Below are 24,078 nucleotides of genomic sequence, written 5' to 3' on the forward strand. Positions count from 1 at the left end.
TCCTATTACACAATATCGATTATACATTTTTAAAATTATAATATCAAGATCTAGGAGACATTACCACAGATTTTACAGAATTTAAAAGGATATAGAAAGCATATTACAAAAATCTGTTTTGAAATAAATTTGACAACTTCTAAGAAGTAACGTTGGAAGACACATTAATGAAACTTAACTCTGGAGGAAATATAAAATTTGAATAGCACTTATTAAAGAAAGTATATCCCTAGCTTGAAAACCTACCTATATGACAACACAGGCTCATATTCATTTTAACTGATAAATTATATCAAATATTTAAAGTAGAAAAAAAAAAGGAACACTTCTCCCCACATTTTAGGAAATCAACATTGTGCTAATCCTAAAACTGGATAAAGATAATAGAAGAAAAAAGTATGAGCATAGATAGAAATTTGTTTAACAAAACAATTAGAGGTCAGATCTGGCAGGATGTAGAAAGTGGTTTTATTATAGGGATGGCAGTGTTGGTTCAGCATTGGAAGATCCACCCCCAAAAAGTCATCATTTTAACAGAAGAAAGGAAAAAGCCATATGATCCTGTCACTAGTTGCAGAAAAAGTATCGGACTAATTCCACAGCTGTTCATGGTAAAAGCTATCAGGAGACCAGAAGTAGAACAGAACCTTCTCAACAGATTAAAGACATGTACTCCATACTTTCAGCAAAAACGCCTTATATGAATGGAGAAGATAACAGTGCTTTCTCCTTAAGGTGGGGAACAAGGGCAGTTATGCTTACTCTTCATCTGTCCATTAAACTTTGAAACATAGGCCTAAACCAAAATAGTCTGGCAATAAAGTGACACAATTAGGATTGGCAAGGTAGGAGCAAAAGCTTTATATGTAGATGAAATGATCATCTACAGAGAAAATACTAAGAAATCTCTAGGAGCCCCTAGAACTTGAATTTGAATTTAGCAGGATTAGAAAACACAAGGTATATATAAAAATTCAGGTCTATGTATGCTTGCTATAAATGAAGAATTGGATATTGAGATTTAAAAGTTACGTAGGAGTACAAAGGACCTAGAAAAGTTAAAAAAAAAAAAAGTGTTGGAAGACGTTTAGCACCCAATTTTAAGACTTCTAAAGCTACAGTAATCAAGGCAGTGTTGGTGTAAGGAAAGACATATAGATCATTGGAATAAAACAGTCTAGAAATAGAACTACACATATAAGGTCCACTGAATTTTGAAAGATTATTTAACATTAACATTTTATAGAATATAAACTGAATTCAAGAGCTGAGGAAAAGATAATGTTTTCAGCAAATGGCACTAGAACACCTGGTATCCATATATAAAAAATTAACTTCAACCCTTTATTTCCATATGTAAAAATAACTTGAAAGGATCTATGAACCTAAATATGAAAGACTAAAACTATAAAACTTTAAGAAATTATAAAGGAAAATGTTTATGAATTTAGGGTAGGCAAGAGCTTCCTAGGATGCAAAAAACATGATGTATAAAAGAAAAAAATGGATAAATGAGATTCCATCAAAATTTAGAACTTAAAGTGACATCGTTAAAATGGAAAGTAGTCCTTAAATAGACCATATTTACAATGCATATAACCTGTGACCAGAATATACAAAGAACTCTTACAGCTCATTAATACACAACCCAATTAAAAAGACACAAGAAGATGATAAATAGCCAGTACAGCACAAGGAAAGGTGTGCAACACTAGAATCAGAAAAATACTAATCAGTACAATAAGATTGAATTATACGCTCATTAGGGAGATGAAGTTAAAAGTTTTAAAAGTCTTGTCATGACTTTTTGTTGGATTCTCCCTGTTGTGTTTAATTTGTCATGCCCAACACATTCATTCTGCTGGGCTTCCTGGGGTTATGATCCTCCTTGTCTTTTCCTAGGATATTGTGTAAAATTTTTTGGAGTGCTGGTTTGGTATTCATGAAGTTCCTAACGTGCTCTTTATCATGAAAGTATCTTATTTCTCCATCAATTTTGGAAGATAGTTTTGCAGGGTACATCAGTCTGGGTTGGAGGGTGTTTTCCTTTAGGGCTTGAAATACATCACCCCAAGCTCTTCCCTTGAGGGTTTGCATTGAGAAGTCTGCGCTGATTCTGATGGGCTCTCCTTTTTATGTGATTAGTTTCTTTTCTCTCACTGCTTGTAGAACTTTGTTCTTCTGTTGGGTTTCTGAAATCCCAACTATTATATGCCTATGTGTAGAGGTTGTTTTTGCTTTTGTTTTTAGTTTTTTGGTACTAGGGATCGAACTCGGGACCTTGGGCTTGCGAGGTAGGCGCCGGAACCACTGAGCTCAATCCCTGGCCCATGTGTAGATTTTTTTTGATCAAGGCTAGTTGGAATCCTATATGCCTCACTTACCTGTATGTCAAGTTCTTTTCTCCTGCTTGAACAGCTTTTTTATGTCATCTGCACTCTGTCCTGTTTCTTCATTGACTCCAGTTAGTCTTATGTTCTTCTTTGCATTGTCTAGCAGCTGCTGGATTGATTTCTCATGGTCCCTTACAATTTTAAAGCAACTTTTCTTTTCCTGGTCACTAATTGCAATCTTAATATATCTGAAATTCTGTCCTCACATTGGTTCATTCTGCTGTGCAGACTTTCGATGGAGGTTTTTGTTTTTTAATAACCTTTATTTGTTTATTTTTGGTACCAGGGATTGAACTTGGGACCTTGCGCTTGCTAGCCAGGTGCAGGAGCCACTGAGCTAAATCCGCAGGCCTCGATGGAGTTTTTACTCTCCTGGAAATCTGTTTGCATCTGTTTTATGGATTCCATTTGTTTCCTATGTTGGGATTCCATCATGTTCCTCAGATCCTCTATTTTTTTATCTTTGTCCTCTAGATTTAATCTTTGCTGTTATCAGAAATTATTTCTGATTTCATTTTTTCCAGATCCTCTTTTGTTTCCAGTTCAGGGAGTCCAGGTGGTTTAGTATCAGATTGTTCCGTCTCGTTTCCCTTTGGGGATGCTGTAGGTGATCTGGAAGTCTGTTTTTGAGGCTTGTTTACGTGTCTTCTCATTTCTGCAGGTGGGGGGAGGGTGCTTCTGGCACCCGTGTGGCTCATCTTCTCTGCCTTAGGAGCGTGGAATGGCGGCAGGGGAGGCTCTTCCCCAATTTTTTACTTTTTATCAATTCTGTCTTCCTCTGCTTTCCTAAGTTATGTTATAAACATTACACAGGTTCTTAACCAAATAAACTCTGAAGAGTTTTGACTGAATTTATAATCTTCCAGTCTTTTAAATTTGTAAGTACTTCTGTAGCTATTGCTTAAACATTTTAACAATATTGTCCACCAAGTAAAGGATGTATGGAACACTTTAGAACAGTTACATAAAATACAAGGTTTGACACTTAAAACATTAATCTGTAACATTCCCTTTGGTTTCTATTACCCAAATGTACGGTAAATGTTTGATGAGTGAGTTAGAGAGAGAGTCATGGCAGTTATGTCAAAGAAGGTTATCCACTTTCTTCCTGCTTTCCATAATGTCTCAAATAATTTCCTAAAAGTGTGTCTTCAGTGTAGCAGTCAGGAGAACCGGGTTTTGTGTGCTGTGCCTTCTACCTGACTGGAAAATTACTTGAATGCCATAGTTTTGTACAAAAAAAAAAAATTTGTTTTTTTTTAATGTCTACTATAGAGTTAAGTAGTTTGGATTTTCTTTTTTCTTTTTCTTTTTTAAATAAATTTTGGACTTTTAACAAATATTGCTGTTAATTGTTGTTAATAACAGACAGACTTACTGAAATAACCCTAATAAACAAGTGTAACTAATGTTGTAATTTGTAAAAAAAAAAATTTTGTTTCAGCCCAGGAGGATCAGTGCAGTTTCTGTGGCAGAGCGAGTTGCATACGAAAGAGGAGAAGAGCCTGGAAAAAGCTGTGGCTATAGTGTTCGATTTGAGTCTATACTTCCCCGCCCTCATGCCAGTATCATGTTTTGTACTGTAGGTCAGTGAAGTATTTTGATCTCATTTGGGATTTATATTGTCTATTTATAAAGAAAATTTACTAACTAGATAGGATGCCTGAAAGTAATGAGCAAATCTTAGAATTCTCACTGAAATAGACCTTTGGTCAGTTTTCTTCATAGAGAATAATGATGTACCTGTTGTTTGTTTTAACTTAGAGAAAATGAAACCATGAAGTCAGTGAATAAGAAATGTATTTAGACTACACTATTGCCTTTTTAATAATTTCAAATGTGTAAGTGAAATCCTAAAATGTTGAGGGTTATTGAAGTATAGTTTTCTCAAAAATAGCTTCTTTGATTCTGTACCTCCGTACTATGTCTAATTAACATAAAATACATCTCCAGTTGCTCTCATTTTTGTTTTTCTCATTTTCTTTTTAAGGTGTGCTGCTAAGAAAATTAGAAGCAGGCATTCGAGGAATCAGTCATGTTATTGTAGATGAGATACACGAAAGAGACATTAATGTAAGTAACTTGTGAGTTATGCTTTCTCTAAAGAGAAATCATAGTACATTTTCTTCTCCCTATTCATACCATTATCTGCTAAACCTATAAGCTTCTGTCACTAAGGTGTTTAACTCAGCCTTTGTTTTTTCTTTGGGACATACACAAATGCGATCTAAAAAACTCTTAGTGTAGGGGCTGGGGATTTAGCTCATTGGTTCTGCTGCCTCCCTCAAAAGCGCAAGGTCCTGAGTTCGACCCCTGGTACCACAAAAAACTCTTGGTGTAAAGTATAGTTTATGGTGTAAGTAAGTCAGCATAACTAATGATACATGACTTGAATAGCTAGTGGAATTTGGTTTTGTATTCTGTTTTCGAGACAGGATCTCACGTATAGTTCAGGGTGATCTTGAGCTCATGGTAGCCCGGGCTGGGCTCCCAATTCATGACAGTCCTCCTGCCTCTGCCTCACAAGTGCCCGGATTACACGTGTGGGCTACCACACTCAGCCAGCGGGTGGAATTTTAAGTTTTTCTTTCAATTGGAAGTAAATTTTTATTTTAACATGATTAACCATGCCATTTTTTTTTCCTGGTTCCAGGGATCAAACTCAGGACCTTGCACTTGCAGGGTAGGCGTGGTGTCACTGAGCTAAATCCTCAGCCCTACTCATATCTTTTTGATGCTTATAGCTCTAATTTTTTCAGATATCAATGATAACCTTGCCACAATTGGGAAAAAACGGGAATTTATTTTCTATTCTTGCCTTTTGGTCCTTGGCAAACCTGTATAAAGTCAACTTTATAGTTGTATGAAGTTTGATATCATAAACCTGTAGCTTGTTTTTATGCCACCATTTATTTACGTGTTCAAACCAAGTATAGTTTGTTTGAAAGATCTCTGCATATTTTCTTCATTGAAGCTGGTATTACATAAAATACTCTTTGGATTTGATTCTCTTTGGAAAATACCTTTATAACCATTATTAATCATAAAACTTTTTTTAATCATTAAACTTTGACCATTATTTTTTAGCTAAAGCTCATAATTGGTTTGAGTGCTTGATGAATAAAATCACATATCTGCTCAGTAAAACTAAATTTCTGCTGTTTTTGTCAATGAGAATCTTTTTGAAACTTATTGCATTGCTAGGATTGAACTCAGGGCCTCACCAGACCTAGTCAAATGCTCCACTACAAAGCTACACCTTCAGCCCTTTTTTTTCCTCAGTGTTAGAGATCAAAAATCACTCCCCCATGCACCCTCCATTAACTTGACATCACCCCCTCTGTTTCAGAATTTTCTTTACTTGCATATTAACATATAAGTGGTGTTGGGGTTTAAATTATCTTAAGTATTGTAATAATATCAATGAATCATCATTACTGTTCTAAAAATAAAGTTGCTTTTGCAGATTGTCTATGTTAATTTAACATCCTAAGTGAAAAATGAAAAAAATGCCTTTGCAGGGGAAAAAAATATTTATTTATTTTGTTCCATTTTGGCTTTTTGAAACCGAGTCTTGCTCTCTGTAGTCCAGGCTGGCCTTGAATTCACTATGTAGCCCAGGCTGGCCTCGAACTTATGGCAGTCCTCTTGTCTCAGCTTCCCCAGTGCTGAGATTACAGGAATGTGCCACCATGCCTAGGTAGAAAATGTTTATGGTCTCTTTTAGATGAATCTTACCTACTTTTTTTTTTTTTTTTTGTATCTGGGATTGAATTCAGGACCTTGCGCTTTTGAGGCAGGTGCAATGCTGCTGAGCTAAATCCCTGGCCCAGCCCTATGTCCCTACATTTCTTTTTCTTTTCTTTTTTTTTTTTTTCCTTTTGCACTGGGGATGGAACTCGGAACCTTGTGTGGGAGGCAGTGGGGGCACCACTGAGCTAAAATCCCCAGCCCACTACTTTTTTTGAGGTAGGGTCTCCCTTTGTAGTTCAGGCTGGCCCTGAACTCATTATGTAGCCCAGGCTGGCTTCGAACTCTCTGCAATCCCCCTGCCTCAGCCTCCCGAGTGCTGAGATTACAGGCGTGTGCCACCACGCCTGGCTTTACATTTCTTTTTTTTATATGAAAAATCTAACAACTTACAGACCATTTATTATAGGTAATAGAATTTAACAGTATGGGATAAAATATTAATACACAAACATCAGTTGCATTCTGAACAAATAGCTAAAAAGTAATTTAAAAGGTGCTGTTGTGCAATAGTCAGAATATAAAACATTTAAAAATAAATCCAACAAAAGGAATGTAAAGCTAGAAAAATAGGTAATAAATAGATCTAGAATAGCATAGATACATGAATTCTCAAATTCAGTTTCTTTCAAGGCAAGTCTAATTAAGATCCCACCAGAACTTTTCATAGAACTTGATAAAATGGTTGAAAATACTTTTGGGGATGATTTGAGGCAAAAAATAACCAATTCTTCTTAAAAACAGAATGCAGGCTCTTGCCTTATAGGTAGCAGGACTTATTTAGAAGTTACAGTAATTCAGGTACATGGCTTAACAGTTGAATGAAATAATGAGAGCAGAGAAAACTAAAGGTCATCCATATGGAAGTAGTTGATACTGGATCCCTGCCTCATAACTAGATAGAAAAATCAAGTCCACATAGATTGAGAGCTTAAATGACAACACAATTTAAAAACTGGGTTGTTTGTTTATTTGTTTGTTTGGTTTTGGGTCAGGGTCTCACTGCATAGTTCAGGCTGGCCTTGACCCTGCTAGGTGGTCCAGGCACCTGCAAATCTCGAGCTTAGAGCAAGCCTCCTGCCTCAGCCTCCTGAGTTCTGGGATTACAGGCAATCTTTATATATAGTCAATTTTTAAAATAGATTGATGTGTTCTCTTATTTTTTCCACATGAATTTTTCAAAATCTGGTGTATATTTTACACTTAGAGCATATCTAAACTTGAATCAGCCACATTTCATGTGCTCTGAAAGTACATACGGCCAATAGCTACTGTACTAAACTAATTTTATGCTTTTGAATGGTGTATGAGTCTAGTCTAGCTTATATTAAAACCACAATCATTTATTCCTTCAAGCCAGATGATTCCATTGTATTGATATAGAAATACAAACAATTCCTAAAAGTTAGTAAGATGTTCAAATGATTCAGAAAGTTGAACAAAAGATAACAGATGTTTTATAGAAAACATTTGGCTAATGGCTAATAAGCATGTAGTGTTGCTCAGTCTCATTGAGAAATAAGGAAAGTATAGTTCAAAACCCCGGTAAAGTGCTGGTTTATCAATTTGTTTTAAAATACTTTAAATGATAATTGCAAGTGTTTGGAGACTGTGGATCAGGAAGATCTCTTAGTAGTGCTTGTGAGGATATGTGAATACTTGAGCCAGTTAGGAAAACAGTTTCACTTTAACACAAATCATATGCTATCACCCAGCAGTTCTAAGGGAACGTTCATAGTAGCATTAGCAAAACCCTGGGAACAACCTGGATGCCTGCAAGAGTAAATGAATTAATTCATTTGTTCACAGACTGGGATTTTAAACATGAATTTTTTTGAAACAAAAAATGATAGAATAGGCGGGGTATGTAGCTCAACAGCACAGTACCTGCCCAGCAATTGCAAGGTCCTGAGTTCGATCCCCAGTACCAAGAAAAAATAAAAGTGACAGAATAACATGTTGATGACTTAAAAATGCTATAGTAATTGAAAAAGGAAATTCTAAAAGGTAGCGTAAAATTTGCATTCCCTGAAGTGAAGAATAATATTCGCCATACATGGTGGCATACACCTGTAATCCTAGCAGTCCAGGTGGCTGAGGGAGGAGGACCCCAAGTTTGAGTATAATCTAGGCAATTTAGTAACTTACTGTGATAACCCTACCTAAAAATAAAAAGGGCTGGAGATGTAGCTCAGTACGAAGACCCTGGGTTCATTCCTCCTGGCACCAAAGAAAATGTAAAAGTATATTAAGCTGGGTGTCTTGGCACTCACCTGTAATCCTAGCCCTCAGGAGGCTGAGGCAGTAGAATTGCCATGAGTGTGAAAACAGCTTGAACCTACGTAGTGAGACCCTGTCTCCAAAAAAGGGGTATATTTTATAAGCTAGGTGCACTGGCATGCACCTGTAATCCCAGCTACTCAGGAGGCTGAGCATGAGGATTGCAATACCAACTTGGGCAACACGTCGAGATCACGTCTCAAAAGTTAAACAGAAAAGAAAAAAGTGTGTTTTTGGGCCAGTGATTTAGTTCAGTGGTTCCACCACCTGCCTCAAAAGCACAAGGACCAGAGTTCGATCCCTGGTACCAAAAAAAAAAAAAGTTAGTTTGTTTTTTTATGTGTTCACGTACAGAAAGGAATAATTTAAATGTAAGATTGAGGATGGTGGTATTTAGAGGTGGCACAAGGGAGAGGTCCACACAGCCAGATAAAAGTTTTTCAGGAACTTTCATGTTGTGTTAATGATAACTAATTTATACTTTAAGCAAAGTTTCTTGACCATTTTGTTTGAACTAAATAAGATTTCAGCATTTAAAAAATTAATCTCACAGGTGACTATAATTTTTTGTTCCTAGTCAATTTAAAGTTCACTGAAAAATTGGAGATCGATTCGTTGCTGCCCTTAGTATTCTTTGTCCTTCTCTTCTCCTATCCAAATAGCACTCACTTCTATCTCCAGGTTTTTCGTTTTTTACTTTTTTTTTTGGTGCCGGTACTTGAACCTCAGTATCTTGTGCTTGCCAGGCAGGCATGGTGCCACCGAGCTAAATTCCTGACCCAAGGTTTTTGGTTTTTTGAGACAGGGTCTCACTATGAAGTTTAGGCTACCTTTGAACTCACCTATGTTAGCCTTGAACTTGCAGCAATCCTCCTCCTCCAGCCTCACAAGTGCTGGGATTATAGGAATGAGCTCATACCCAGCACTCTCAGTTTTTAGGCTGCATCTTTTCTTTAAAATTAGGTCACTGTAGGGCCAGGGATTTAGCTCAGTGGTTTTGCAGCCTGCTGCGCAAGCTCAAGGACCCGAGTTTGATCCCCAGTACCAAAAAAATAAAATAAAACAAAATTAGGTCACTATATTTCACAATAACCTTTTTTGCTTGCACTTCTGCCGACAGCTTTATAAGATACTTAATTTCAATGATGTCTTTTGGCTTTATAATATGAAAAATCATTTAGGTGGATCTCATGCCACATATTTTATGCAATTTCTTTTCATTTGTTTTTATATTTTAATAGACTGACTTTCTTTTGGTTGTCTTGCGTGATGTGGTTTTGGCTTATCCCGAAGTTCGTGTTGTTCTTATGTCTGCTACTATTGACACCAGCATGTTTTGTGAATATTTCTTCAGTTGCCCCATCATTGAAGTTTATGGGAGAACTTTCCCAGTTCAAGGTAAATTTTGTGGAAGTAGGGAAGGGTGGTGTAAATGTTCATATATATAAGATTTGGATTTTCTAAGAGATTGTAGTAATAGTTAAGGAGATTTAAAATATAAGGCCGGGCCGGGATTTACCTCAGTGCCTGCCTCTCAAGCACAAGGTCCCGAGTTCGATCCCCGGTACCAAAAAAAAAATAAAATAAAAGGTCAAATTAGAGTATCAGATGCACCACAGCATTCTTGGGGAGTTTTCTTGCCAGTGATTTCAGTAAATTCAGTGAAATGAGTATGAACAGGTTTCATTCAGTATTTTAGAAGCTGTATATGCAGTTAATGTACATTATGTATGTGATGGACATTTCATAAAAGTTTTGGCTTAATGTTGTGCAGAGAGGAGACCACAGCTGACTTTGTGGGAATACATACAACATATACCTCACTCTCCTTCAAGGTCTAAGGAAGTGAAACACAATAGAGTTTGATTAGAAAAAAATGTCTTAACAGTTGTGAAGAATCAAGTTGAAGGATAGTAAGGAATTTTGAGATAAGAATTAGCAAATGAATTTATGACTGCTCCATTCTCAGAGTTCTTAGTATGTACTTAACTTCACTGGATTGTCTCTGGCAGAGTATTTTTTGGAAGACTGCATTCAGATGACCCAATTTGTTCCTCCACCAAAGGACAAGAAAAAGAAGGACAAGGAAGATGACAGTGGTGAGGATGATGATGTAAGTGGATTTCATGAAGAATTTCAATTGTGGGCAAGCTGTTAATGGAGAAAAGACAGTGATTTTAGTGAAATCATGGAATGAGTCTCACCACTTTTTTGGGGGCGGGTACCAGGGTCACAGAACAGTTTTTAAAAACTATATTGTCTGTCTATGGATTGATATATTCACTTCAAATAATTCTAGATTCAGTGATAAGTATTTTTCTACCACAAGTTAAAATTGTCTTTGGCATACAGATTGTAAGATTTTTGAACATCACACCTAGAGACAGTTCCATCTTGCAAGGTTTTTTTTTGGTGGGGGGTACCAGGGATCAAACTCAGGACTTTGCACTTATGAGGCCGGTGTGGTACCACTGAACTAAATCCCTGGCCCTGTAAGCTTTTTTTTTTTTCTTTTTTTTTTTTTGGGTACTGGGGATTGAACTCAGGACCTTGTGCTTGCGAGTCAGGTGCCAGAACCACTGAGCTAAATCCCCGGCCCTTCTATAAGCTTTTGTTACTCTGTTGTCTGTGTACCAGAGCACCCGGGAAACCTGTACACAGGAAAAATTTGGGTGCCATCCTAGATGTATTGAATCAGAATCTATTTTAACAAGATCCCTTGGCCATCCATTTGCACCACCAAGTTTATAAGCAGCAGGTATATTCGTAGGTTAAAGAGACTGTGGCGCAGTATATTACCGAGGGGAGAGAGCATTAAACAGGGACCAACAGGGATTTTCTACAGAGAAATAGGAAAGGAAGGACATTTGTTTTGTATATATTTGAGAGTTTGATAAATGAAAGTATAAAAATTCATCTCCCTGGAAGTTTGATGAGAATGAATACTATGCAACAGCCAACAATGCAGGGTTCGGTAGAAAGTATCCTGAGAGTCAGTCTCCTTTATGTATATGTATGGCAAATTACAAAATTTAGCAGGAAAAAAAAAAGACCAATTTTGCCCCAACTTTGTTTCTTTCTCTTTTTTTTTTTTTTTTTGTTTCTCATTATTGAGGTCTTGATTTTTCTCTGGTTTTAAAATAGGATATTTGGAAAAGATACAGAACACATATTTTAGAAATAGATGAAGTGATCAAAGATTGCTAAGCTACAGGAGAGTTTATTAACAAGGAAAATACCTGAAAAACTAGGTATTAGTTTAGAGTAATAATAGGAAAGAAATTCCTTAGTAGAAGAAGCCTTTCAGAATAAAAAAAAAAATTGTTTTTTAGTACCGGGGATCGAACTTGGGACCTTGCACTTCTGAGGCACCTGGCCGCACCACTGAGCTCAATCCCCTCCCCGAAGAGTCAAATTTTTGAAGTTCTTTAATTTTATGGTGCCCTATGGAAATACTAGGGGGAAAGTTCAGAATAAGCCAGGTGTGATGGAACATACCCATAGTCTCAGCTACTCTGGAGGCTGAGGTGGGAGGATGACTTGAGTGCCTTTTGGGCTGCATTGCACCATGCAGATCAAGTGCCCACACTTAAGGTCAGCACAGATATGGTGACCAATGCAGGAGTGGGTAATCATCAGGTTGCCTAAGGAGAAGTGAACTGGCACAGATCAGAAAATACAGTACATTGATGTAGGTTTTCTATTTGTGGAAGTTAAATTTTTTTCTGTATGCCTAACAGTTTTTGTCATTTGAACATAAACATAGAACACTTATAAGCTGTAATAATAGAGACAATTCAAAATATGCCACCTTTTTTATTTCAGGCAAATTGCAACTTGATCTGTGGTGATGAATATGGTCCAGAAACAAAGATGAGCATGTCTCAGTTGAATGAAAAGGAAACTCCTTTTGAACTCATTGAAGCTCTGCTTAAGTACATTGAAACTCTTAATGTTCCTGGAGCTGTGTTGGTTTTTTTGCCTGGCTGGAACTTGATTTGTACTATGCAGAAGCATTTGGAAATGAATCCACATTTTGGTATGAGTTGTTGAATTGTCACCTATTTGAGAGTGAAAATGCCCATATGTGAAAACAGAAAATTCAGTGTTGTGTGTTTTTTAATAAACGTGTCGTGAAGAGTAGTTTTAAACCAGCCTCCTATGTTTAGACCTTAACCTTTCTGTATTGTTGTAGGAAGCCATAGGTATCAGATTCTACCTCTACATTCTCAGATTCCTCGAGAGGAACAGCGCAAAGTGTTTGATCCAGTACCAGTTGGAGTAACCAAGGTAAGCATGGTATTAGAAGTGACATAGATAGTAAGCAGATATTACAGGCTTTCAATATGCCACCCCCAAAATTTGTAAACCATCCAAATTGAGGGGGGGAACAAGGTAAGCTTTTCAGCTGGGCGTGGTTATGAACACCTGAAATCCCAGCGCTCAGGAGACTCGGGCAGGAGGATCACTGAGATTGAAGCCAACCTGGTCTACATAGTGAGTTCAAGGATAGCCTGGACTATATAGCACTACCTGGCTCGCTAAATAAATAAATAAAAACAGGTAGTCTTCTCTGCTTAAGCTTGCTAAGTTTTTCATGATCTAGTTAGTAGGCAAATGATTTTTTTTTTTTTTTCTGGTACCGAGGATTGAACTGAGGACTTTATGTTTGCAAGGCAGATACAGTGCCACTGAGCTAAATCCCCAGCCCTTGATTTTTTTTTTTAACAGTACTATACGCCTGCCATTTTTATGTGAGCAAATCTGTCTTCTTAGGTACATAAGTAGAATATCTTCTGAAGTGTAATTATTTTATCATTTTTTTTGCAGGTTATTTTGTCCACAAATATTGCTGAAACCAGCATTACCATAAATGATGTTGTTTATGTTATTGACTCCTGCAAGTAAGTTCTCAGAAAATCTTTTTGCCTGTTTTAGTGTTACCAACTGGAACCTTCATGAGTTAACAGGATTAAAACACCTTATTTTTAAACTCCTGTGTTTTTGTACCTTCAAAACTACTGTGCCTCTCTGTATGTACACAAATTGATAAAAAAAATACAGTGGATGTTTAAAATTTTATAAAGTTATTACAGTAAAAGACACATTGCAGTTAATTCTCCTGATGTGCCTTTGAACACATGTCCCATCATTCTTGTCACTTTCTGAAGCAGTTCTAGAAATCCTCTTTTCATGAACTTCTTTACAAACATGATCAAAAAATACAGTGAATGCCTCCCAAGTGCCATTCAGCAGAAAAGCAGGCACTTAAAAATGTTACGTTGTGTCCTCATTCACCTTACTTACCAGAGCTGGCACCATCCAACTTGTGACTCTTCCAAAGTCAAAATGACCGTGAAAAGTAAATTGATTAATTAAGACATCAAGGTAACCGTAATAGCACAACTAAAGATAATAATGAAACAGGACTTGTAGAACCACTTCAGAAAGCAGCAAGATTGGGATAGGTGTATTCAAAGTGAGGGAGAGTAGTGGCTGTGTGTCTTTCACTGTAATTGCTTTAAATTCACTGTATTTTTTTTTTTTTTATCATGAAGGTAATTGATGAAACAGTAATTCTTTGTGTTCATGACTAATCAGTTATAATAGAATATGACATTGCTTAACATTGTAACTTCTGGCTGCTTCCCATTACAGTCAGATCAGCTGGTGTTTTGCTTATTTCTTATGATTATTTTCCTTGACCACTGCTATACTAATAGTGTGGTCTTTGGAGTGCAAAGATGACCAATATTTAGCACATGACAGATATTCTACCTTTTAAAAAAATGTTTTAAGAATTAAAGGACTTCAGGGGTCGGGGGTTTAGCTCAGTGGTTCTGCCACCTGCCTTGCGAGTGCAAGGACCCAAGATCGAGCCCCAGAACCAGGAAAAAAAAAAGAATTGAAGGACTTCATATGTAGTAGTAGATGAGCCTAGGAAATACCCTGGGCAGGCATTGTATATAGAAAAAATAAATACACTGATAACTGATGCAAGAGGGAACAACAGTGTTGAAACTTGGATATGTCTAAGTAAATTGTGATTCATGTCTTCTATTCATAGTACCTCAATCATGGCATTTAAAAATAACTTGCCAGGGCCCATTTTAAGGAATAGTGAAGGAGGCCCGGGGATTTGGCTCAGTCGTTATGCTGCCCTGCCTCATAAGCGCAAGGACTTGAGTTCGATCCCTGGTACCAAAAAAAAAAAAAAGAATAGTGAAGGCTGCATATGGCTGTAATCCCAGTGCTCAAGAGGCTGAGGGAGGAGGATCACTGCAAATTTGAGGCCAGCCTGGATTACATAGTTCAGGAACAGCCTGAACTACAAAACAATACCCTGTCTCAAAAAATTTTTAAAAAAAAGAAGAAGAATGAATAATAGCATTCTGTGCCAGTCCCAGTCACTTAGTAGCAGCTACCTACATAAATAATTTCAAAGGAATCTAATGTTACTTGGGGGTTCCAGCAGGCCATGCAAACCACTTGATGAACTAGGCCATGAGATGTGCTACATAACATTTAGATCATAAAAATTGTAAATGGCACTTTGAACATTGGAGTGGAAATGGCTTGAGTAATTGTCCTTTGTATGTCAGATCCCACTTAAATGGTTGAAGTTCATTATGTCAGTTATTGTTTATAAGTAACCTTGTGTGTAGACAGAAGCATTATACCCATTTTCCGATGAGGCAGAGATCCAGCTAGTAAGTGGTGCATGTATGTTATGTTGTGTTTCAGTAGATTGATAGCTAGAAGAGTATAATCATATTGCAGTTCTTATTTGGGCCTTTCACAAGTAGTTATGTGCATTACTGAATTACCCACTCTTTTCCTATGTAGGCAGAAAGTGAAACTTTTTACTGCCCACAACAACATGACCAACTATGCTACAGTCTGGGCATCCAAAACAAACCTCGAGCAGCGGAAAGGCCGAGCTGGTCGTGTAAGGCCTGGATTCTGCTTTCACCTGTGTAGCCGAGCTCGTTTTGAGAGGTAAGAGACACCCACCTCCTGGTACTACAGATTGAAACCAAGCCCTTCAAACCTAGCTAAATCCCTGGCCTTTTTTATTTGGAGACATATTAGGCTTAAACTTGTGATCCTTCTATCTTAGTTATCTAGATTGCTGAGATAACAATTGTGTGTCACCACGCCCAGCAGGGCTGCTCCCCACCCCCACCCCCGGTACCAGGGATTTAACTCAGGACCTCGCACTTGCTAGCCGAGCACTATGCCACTGAACTAACTCCCCAGCCCAAGGACTTTTTTAAATAAAATTTTTAAAACCTTTATATATCCCCTGTGCATATATGAACTTAACAGATTTACTGCATAAGTGCTAAAAGCTTAAGGAGATTTTGATAAGAACAGCTTCCACAATGAGATTTTAATAAAAATTTTTAAATTCTTTTTTTAATAAAAGAAGGGCATTTGAACATTTTGTCTTCACATAGCTTTCTTAGGAATTAGAGATACTTATAGGTGGTTAACTTTCTAAAAAAATAAAATTTAAAATAAAAGTAACTTGTATTTATATCTTTTTTCAGTGTTATCACTTCACCAGCTTCACAATGCTCTTCATGTTCTTGAGGAATACATGCCATCATTTGGATAAGGAAATTTGTAGCTTAGGTAGTTTAGCTGTCTTCACTAGACTGTATCAGAGCCAGATCTTAATTCTTTGTCAGTTCCCATTTATACCAAACATCCTTTTTGTGGGGATGTTTTTAGGTAGGTGTTCTGGATATACATGTTAGTTAAAAGTTCTCTTTTTAAACCCCCCCCCCCCGCCAGTACTGGGGATCAAACTCCAGACCTTGCGCTTGCAAGGCAGGTGTGGTACCACTGAGCTAAATCTCTAGCCCTTAAAATATTTTTATTAGTACATGTTTGCAATCATGACTGCATTAATCGTGAATTGATGTACATAACACATCTTAATCCTTTTTACATCCTCTTCCCTTCCCTCCATCTCATGGTTCTTTTCCCATTTGCAAAAGTTGTATGTCCCTGTTTCTTATCTTTTATTTTCTCTTTAAGAGAAGCCATGCAATATTTAAGCTTGTCTGTCCCATTTGTTTCACTTAACATTGTCTTAAGGTACATTCATTTTCCTACAAATGACTATAAATGCTACACTTTCTTTATTCATTTGTCTGTTGGTTGATGTATAGGCTGCTTCCAAGATTTAGCTATTATAAGTTGTGCTTCTGTAAACATGAATATGCATGTATCCCTGTGATACGATAACTTTAAGTATTTTGAGAATGGTTTAAAATATTCTTATCTCTGAAGTTATGAATTTACTTGTATGCTATCTTACCTCTGAGACGAACTGACATCCTGTGTATGTGCTTTTTAAGGGGGAGTACTGGGGATTGAATACAGGGCCTTTGTTTTTGTGTTTTGTTTTTTTTTTTTTGGTACCGGGGATCAAACTTGGGTCCTTGTGCTTGCGCAGCAGGCAGTGAAACCGCTGAGCTAAATCCCCGGCCCAAATACAGGGCCTTTGCATTGAGCTAAATACCCAGCCCTACTCCATTCCACCTGCATCCCCGTTTTTTGGATAGGATAGTGGGCTGAGTTGCTTGGACTGGGCTCAAACTTAGAATCCTCCTGCCTCAGGCTCCTAGAGTGCCAAAATTACAGGCATATGCCCCTACATCCAGCTGCATCTTGTACATTGATATAAACCAATTTTTTTTTGTTGTTTAATTTTTTGGTACTGGGGATCAAAGTCGGGACCTTGCACACTTGCAAGGTAGGTGGTGGAACCACTGAGCTAAGTCCCCAGCCCCGATATAAACCTAATTTAAGCTGTCCTAAATCTTGGCAGCAGTGTTAGAATCACCTGTAGATGGTTTCTATGAATTTTCATTACGATTAGTTTACTAGGAATAAGCCTGAATTACAAATGTAAAGTATACATATATCAGCGTGGTATGATGTTTTTTAACTCTTTAGGGGAAAGATACCTACAGAGAGGATTGGGTCAAATGGAATTTCTGTTTTTAGCTTTTTGCAGAATCTCCATACTGATTTCCATTGTGGTTGTATCAGTTTACATTCCCACCAACAAGGAAGAAGGATTCATATCTTGATGGTGACCATTCTTTCTGTGGTGAAATGAAATCTTGTTTGTTTTGAGTCATGGTGTTGCTTTGTAATTCATGCTGGCCTTGAACTCACTTTGTAGCCCAGGCTTACCTCTAACTTGCCATGGTCCTTATGCCTCAGCCTCTGGAGTGCTGGGATTGCAGGCATGCACCATCATGCCTGGCTGAAAGGGAATCTTAATGTTTTAATTTGTCTTTGTTGTTTGGCCAGTGATGTTGAACATTTTTTTGTGTATTTATTGGCCAGTTGTGTTTCTTCATCTGAAAAGTGTCTCAGATGCCCATTTTTCAATGAGTCTTTAAATTTGGGGAGGGAGTCTAATTTTTTTAGTTCTATATATATTCTAGATCAGTGATGGCAAACTAGAGACCAAGTCCTCAAACTGCAACCCAAAACCCACTTACTAAAAAATACCAACACTGCAATTCAACCCGAATACTGAGGTTTTAGTTTAGAGGAAAAAAAAAAAAAACCTCTTACCTTAATATCTTTTGTCTTAAAAGATACAATACAATAACAGACCTTTTAATAATAAGAGTTGACTTTTTTTTTGGTACCGGGGATTGAACTCAGGTCCTTGCACTTGTGTAGCAGGTGGCGAAACCACTGAGCTAAATACCCTGGCCCCTCCTTTTAATGATAGAAACAGCCAAAATCTTACGTTAATAAAAACAAATACATTAAAAGTCACAACCAGTCCAAGTGAATACATAACACTTTGCAGCTCAATGACTGGTTATCTGAAAGCTAGGTCAAGTCACGGCTAATGAGTCCTGGCTATTTACTTCGTTACCTGGTGCCTCTACTCTCTTCTGAGCATGCTAATTTTTCTATGTGTGCCGTTATCTGATGCTTGGCTTTGTAGGTGATGTGGGGGCTGACTTGGCTCATGGGGACAGTGACATAGGTTTGCCATCATTCTTTTAGATCTTAGTCCTTTGTCTGAGGAGTAGCTGGCAAGTTTTTTCCCATTCTGTAGTTTCTCTTCACTTTGTTGGTGGTTTCCTTTGGTGTACAAAAGCTTTGTAATTTAATGAGATCCCATTTGTTGATTCTTAATATTATTTCTTGTGCAACCAGAGTTTTATTCAAAAAGTCTTTGCCTACACCTATAAAATGTGAGATTTTACCTTTTTTTTTTTTTCCTTCTATCAGATTATTTCTGTTCTAATATTGAGATCTTTGATTCATTTTGGTTTTAGTTTAGTGTATGGAGAGAGATATGGGTCTAAATTCAACCTTCGGCATGTGGATAGCCAGATTCCCAGCACTATCTATGAGGCTATCCTCCAGCAAAAAGATTTGGCTCCTTTGTCAAAGATTGTATAAATGAGTGTGTGCCTGGAGTTGTTTCTGTATTTTTCATGTAATCATTTTTAACCCATGTTTGTCAACAGGCAGGACTTGAATAAGCCATAAGTGGGGTTAATCACATAAATGATTTAGGATAACCTTTTTATTTTTCATTCCTCAGTTGAAAAAGTCATTAGCCAGGCATAGTAACACGGATCTTTGATCCCTGCACTTGGGAGGCTGAGGCAGGAAGAATGCCTTGAGTTCAGGGCCAGCCTGGACTGCAAATCAAGACCATGTCTTAAAAAAAGAGAAGGCCAGGGATTTAGCTCAGTGGCACCACGCTTGCCTTACAAACTCAAGGTCATGAGTTCCATCCCCAGTACCAGAAGAAAAAGCCATCAAGCTGTAAGAGTAAAGTCAGAGGTCACCATGCAACCAAATTGTCTAGATACTGATTTTGTGTTAACTGAAAAAGGATGACAAAAGGGACACAACGCTCTATCCTGGATTCTGTCTCTGTAACCACTTTTGATACATTTACATAAAGCGGATGGTTATTTTATGCTTACTTTCTTTTAGACTTGAAACCCATATGACACCTGAGATGTTTCGAACACCATTGCATGAAATTGCTTTGAGCATAAAACTTCTACGTCTGGGAGGAATTGGCCAATTCCTGGCCAAAGCAATTGAACCTCCACCTTTGGATGCTGTGATTGAAGCAGAGCACACTCTTAGAGGTACTTATAAATACTTAGCTGCCTAATATAGGTCCTAACTAGACCATTTGTTTTTGTCCTGTCAGAATATTTAACAGTGAGTCAGCATGTAGAGAGTCAGCAGGGCTGTGATAGTAAGACTTCTAACATTACCTTGTCCACTTAGCATGGTCACTTGCTAATAGTGAACAGAGTGAGAGATGAGATGAGTCTCACATTTTGAGCAAAAGACAAAAGCCCAGTGTCATCTCTTGATAAAAATCAGGAAATGAAGTACAAGACTCTTATTTTATATATGGGTATATCTCCTAGAACATTCGTTTCTGTTTTTAAGTCAGTTAAATCGTATAGTATGCTGCAAAAATAAAGGCATTGGAGCCAAAATAGGCATTTGAATTGTGAATCTAGCACTCATCTGCTGTGTGGACTTGACTTCCCTACATTTCTTTCTTTTATCTTTAAAAACCAACAAATTGGGCAATAGTATCAGATTTGTATGGCATGTAATTAATGCTGCTATTACTGTATTCATAGACTTCTCATGGGCTGTTGTCAAGATTTTCAACCTGTAGCACCTAATTCTAGTATATCATTTATATTAGTGCTCCAGAATTTGGTTTTGTTCTGGTTTGCTTTGTTTTGGTTTGGTTTTTTCCCAGACAGTGTCTCACTATGTAGTATAGGCTGGCCTTGAACTCACTATGTACCCCAGGCTGACCTTGAACTCACAGGGATCCTTCTGCCCAAGTCTGCAAGGTGCTGAGATTACAGGCGTGAGCCACCATGCCCATTTGTTCTGTTGAGTGAAAAGAATTGTTGGTTATGGACATAGTGCTGCATTTGGTTTGACAAATGATGAAATCTTAAGTGCACTATCCTAGCTTTAATCTGTAAATAAATATTTGATCTTTATGTAGGTTGAAGGGTGTTCTTCACAGTGTTCACAAAGAATTGTCTTTCCACAGAGCTTGATGCATTAGATATCAATGATGAGTTGACTCCTCTGGGACGAATCCTGGCTAAACTCCCCATTGAGCCTCGTTTTGGGAAAATGATGATAATGGGATGTATTTTCTAGTAAGTGTTTTTTAAATTTCTTATTGCTGATAGGCAGAATGGTAGAATAGCTTCATAATCTTAATCTCTTCCCCATAAAATCAAGGTGGGCTCAGATAGGAAAAAGAAGTGATATATCTAGATACTGAGAATTTATAAGAATAGAAAAATGGACAGTTGTAGTAGATATTTGGACTTAACTTGGGGGAAGGCAAATTTCTTAAGAGAGAAGGGTACTTCCTAGGGGTTTAATACAGTTGTTCCTTGAAAGAGGATAGTATTAAGAAAGGGGGGATATGTTTTATCAGAATGTTTTTGAAGAGGAAGAGATTTAAGATAGACAAGAGAAAATAAGGAAATAAAAAGATGATACTTGTTCATGATTTATGTGAAATATACAGCCATTGATGACAGACGTCATTAATTTTTTCTTTTTTGCTTTTGGAGAAAGTAACTGTAATATTCTTCATTAAGCTATTTTCAGTCCTAGTAAAAGCATTATTATAGCCAGTAAAGACTAACCCACATTGAGCAGTACTACCCAATCTACTGGAAACAAAGTTGTGTTTATAGTATCAATTTAATTTGTGTTTGTTTCAGTGTGGGAGATGCTGTCTGTACCATTGCTGCTGCTACCTGCTTTCCAGAGCCTTTCATCAGTGAAGGGAAGCGGCTGGGCTACATCCATCGAAATTTTGCTGGAAACAGATTTTCTGACCATGTGGCCCTTTTATCAGTATTCCAAGCCTGGGATGATGCTAGGTATGGACTTAGAATGGAATTACTGCTAGAATCGGGTAAACTGTCTATAGTTCTTAACCTAAATCTAATCCTCTGGTCTTAGAGAATGACTTCTTAGCATTCCATTTCATTTATTTTAGAATGGGTGGAGAAGAAGCAGAGATACGTTTTTGTGAGCACAAAAGACTCAATATGGCTACATTAAGAATGACTTGGGAGGCCAAAGTTCAGCTTAAAGAAATTCTGCTTAATTCTGGATTTCCAGAAGGTAAGATTTTTCATTCTTAGATATATCTGAAATAACATTTATGTACTACATACATATCGACAGGATAGTATATTTGAGATCCAAACGTTTAACCCTGTTCTTTTGTTATGTTCTAAGCTAGTGATAGGGGAACCTTTTAGAGCGTTCAGTGATAACACTTCCCGCTGTGACACAGATGCTATAGGTTTGCCACTATTCTAAGCTATATCTTAGTTCTTTGAACATGGTGGTAGTATTTATTCATATTCATTTTATAAAGGAAGCAAAAAGTATGGTGGAAGAGTTTGAGAGAGATTCATTTTTAGATTTGAAATAAATTCAATCATTGAATTTTAATTGGCTTGCATTTAAACTTTCAAAAGATAATCACAGAGGATTTTATCATACATGATACAGCAACAGTAATCTAGCTCTTTTTCCTTTTTCTTTGCCCTTTCTCACTGTACTTGAGATTGAACCCAGGGTCTTTATACTGAGCTACATCCCCAACCCTTTTCATTCTTTTTTTTTTTTTTTTTTTTAAAGTACCTGGGGTCGAACTTGGGAACTTGGGCGTGTGAGGCAGGTAGCATCATTATTTTTGAGGCAGGGTCTTGCTGAGTCGCTAAATTGCCCAAGTTGGGCTTGAATTTAGGATCCTTTTCCCTCAGTCTCCCAAAGTGTAGGGATTACAGACATGCTGTACCATAACTGGTGTTAATTGTGCTATAGTAATTTTTTCATTGAGGTTAAATATTGAGAACTGGAATCCATAACCGAAAAATAGGATGTGTTGTAAGACAGGTGGACAAAATGCTAAATTTTTTAAAAATACAATTTAAGCAAAATAGTTCTCATCTGTTGTAGAGTGAATTCCTAATTTTTTCCCAAAAATCAAACGAACCGGAAAGGACTTTTTTTTTTTTTTTTTTTTTTTGGGTACTGGGGATCGAACTCAGGTCCTTGTGCTTTTGAGGCAAGCGGTGGAACCACTGAGCTAAATACCCGGCCCTAAGGACATTTTTTTTATATGTTAACATCTTTACATTAGTATGAGAAGACAGTATTGTTACTCTTGTTATGTAGACAATGAAGCTAGCACCAACATTTAAATTGCTTGTTCAGATTCATTCACTTAGGAGTTGAAAAACTACAACTCAAGTTTATCTAGAACAAGTTATAATCTCTGTTCTTAGCACCATGTCAGGTTTTTGAGACAGTGATGAAGTAAAAGTATAGTCTGGTAAACCATTCCAGTGGGTATCCTTTTAGTTTATCATCCTGTCTTCTCTACAAGTAATAGCTGTTTAAGAAGAATAGATAAAATAGTGAAGTCACCTAAGCATATGTTGTGATAGTGTCTATAAGAGTTTAATTTTTATTTAACTTTCATTTTCTTATTACGGAGATTTAGCAGATTTTTCTCCCTGAACTTAATCTGAGCTATAAGTAGGATTCTGAGAAAAAAGTGTTCTAGCCAGATTATTCTAAAGCGGGGTTTGTGGGCATAGTCATTTCTCCTAATTCTCAGTTTGTGTATAATGTGAGAATTACTTAGTTAACTGATTCTTTTGTTTTAACTCCTTAACAGAGTGTTTGTTGACACAAGTGTTCACTAACACTGGACCAGATAATAATTTGGATGTTGTTATCTCCCTCCTGGCCTTTGGTGTGTACCCCAATGTATGCTACCATAAAGAAAAGAGAAAAATTCTTACCACTGAAGGGCGTAATGCACTTATCCATAAGTCATCTGTTAATTGTCCGTTTAGCAGCCAAGACATGAAGTACCCTTCTCCCTTCTTTGTATTTGGTGAAAAGGTAAGAAGAGATTTGAAAAGTTTGGTAAAGCCAGATTGTCTTAATTTGTCTTTGTGAATGTGAGTTTTAATGTTCATGGCATTGTTTATTGTCATTAAATGACATTACTTGATAGGTTGCCAACAATATTTCTCTTGCCTCTTTTTCCATTTGCAGATTCGAACCCGAGCCATCTCTGCTAAAGGCATGACCTTAGTTACCCCCTTGCAGTTGCTTCTCTTTGCCTCCAAGAAAGTCCAATCTGATGGACAGATTGTGTTTGTAGATGACTGGTATGGATTTTCAGATTTGGACTACAAATTGAATTCTTAGAACTAAGATGTGTTAGAACTCAGCTCTAATTGAACTTAAGTATGTGAAATAAACAGCAGAATTGAATGACTCAAGGTGCTTTGTAATATTTTTTCTTGGAGAGTGGAAAATCTTGGTAGTATGGTTTTTTATTATAAACAAAGTTCTTAAATTGACTATGCAGTAAAACCTTGGGTTGCGAGTAACTTGTTCTGTGAATGTTCCACAAGCTGAGCAAACATTCCTAATAAATTCTAACTTGCAATGTAAGTAGCACATGCTCAATGTCACATGATCACGATTGAGCCAATGGTTCTCTCATTGTAGGATTGTGGGTGATTGTTTCCTAACAGGAAAAGGT

At 37.1% G+C, this 24,078-nt stretch overlaps 1 protein-coding gene across 2 annotated transcripts in view; it reads left to right on the forward strand.

The window, feature by feature from the left end:
• Positions 1-24,078, forward strand: part of Dhx9 (DExH-box helicase 9) — a 51,904-nt gene that overhangs the window by 23,396 nt on the left and 4,430 nt on the right. For both annotated transcript variants that reach the window (XM_004862822.3, XM_004862823.3), the window contains 14 exons: positions 3,838-3,979; positions 4,384-4,466; positions 9,665-9,821; positions 10,436-10,536; positions 12,249-12,462; positions 12,619-12,713; positions 13,254-13,327; positions 15,270-15,422; positions 19,422-19,582; positions 20,527-20,638; positions 21,218-21,379; positions 21,499-21,626; positions 23,197-23,426; positions 23,583-23,698. In XM_004862822.3, coding sequence (XP_004862879.1) covers positions 3,838-3,979; positions 4,384-4,466; positions 9,665-9,821; positions 10,436-10,536; positions 12,249-12,462; positions 12,619-12,713; positions 13,254-13,327; positions 15,270-15,422; positions 19,422-19,582; positions 20,527-20,638; positions 21,218-21,379; positions 21,499-21,626; positions 23,197-23,426; positions 23,583-23,698 — 1,928 coding nt within the window. The remainder of the gene's footprint in view (positions 1-3,837; positions 3,980-4,383; positions 4,467-9,664; positions 9,822-10,435; positions 10,537-12,248; positions 12,463-12,618; positions 12,714-13,253; positions 13,328-15,269; positions 15,423-19,421; positions 19,583-20,526; positions 20,639-21,217; positions 21,380-21,498; positions 21,627-23,196; positions 23,427-23,582; positions 23,699-24,078) is intronic.

The sequence above is a fragment of the Heterocephalus glaber genome, unplaced genomic scaffold (assembly GCF_053883595.1).
Source record: "Heterocephalus glaber isolate CG9 unplaced genomic scaffold, H.glaber_assembly_v1.0 deba00001600, whole genome shotgun sequence".
In the NCBI taxonomy this organism is placed as follows: domain Eukaryota; kingdom Metazoa; phylum Chordata; class Mammalia; order Rodentia; family Bathyergidae; genus Heterocephalus; species Heterocephalus glaber.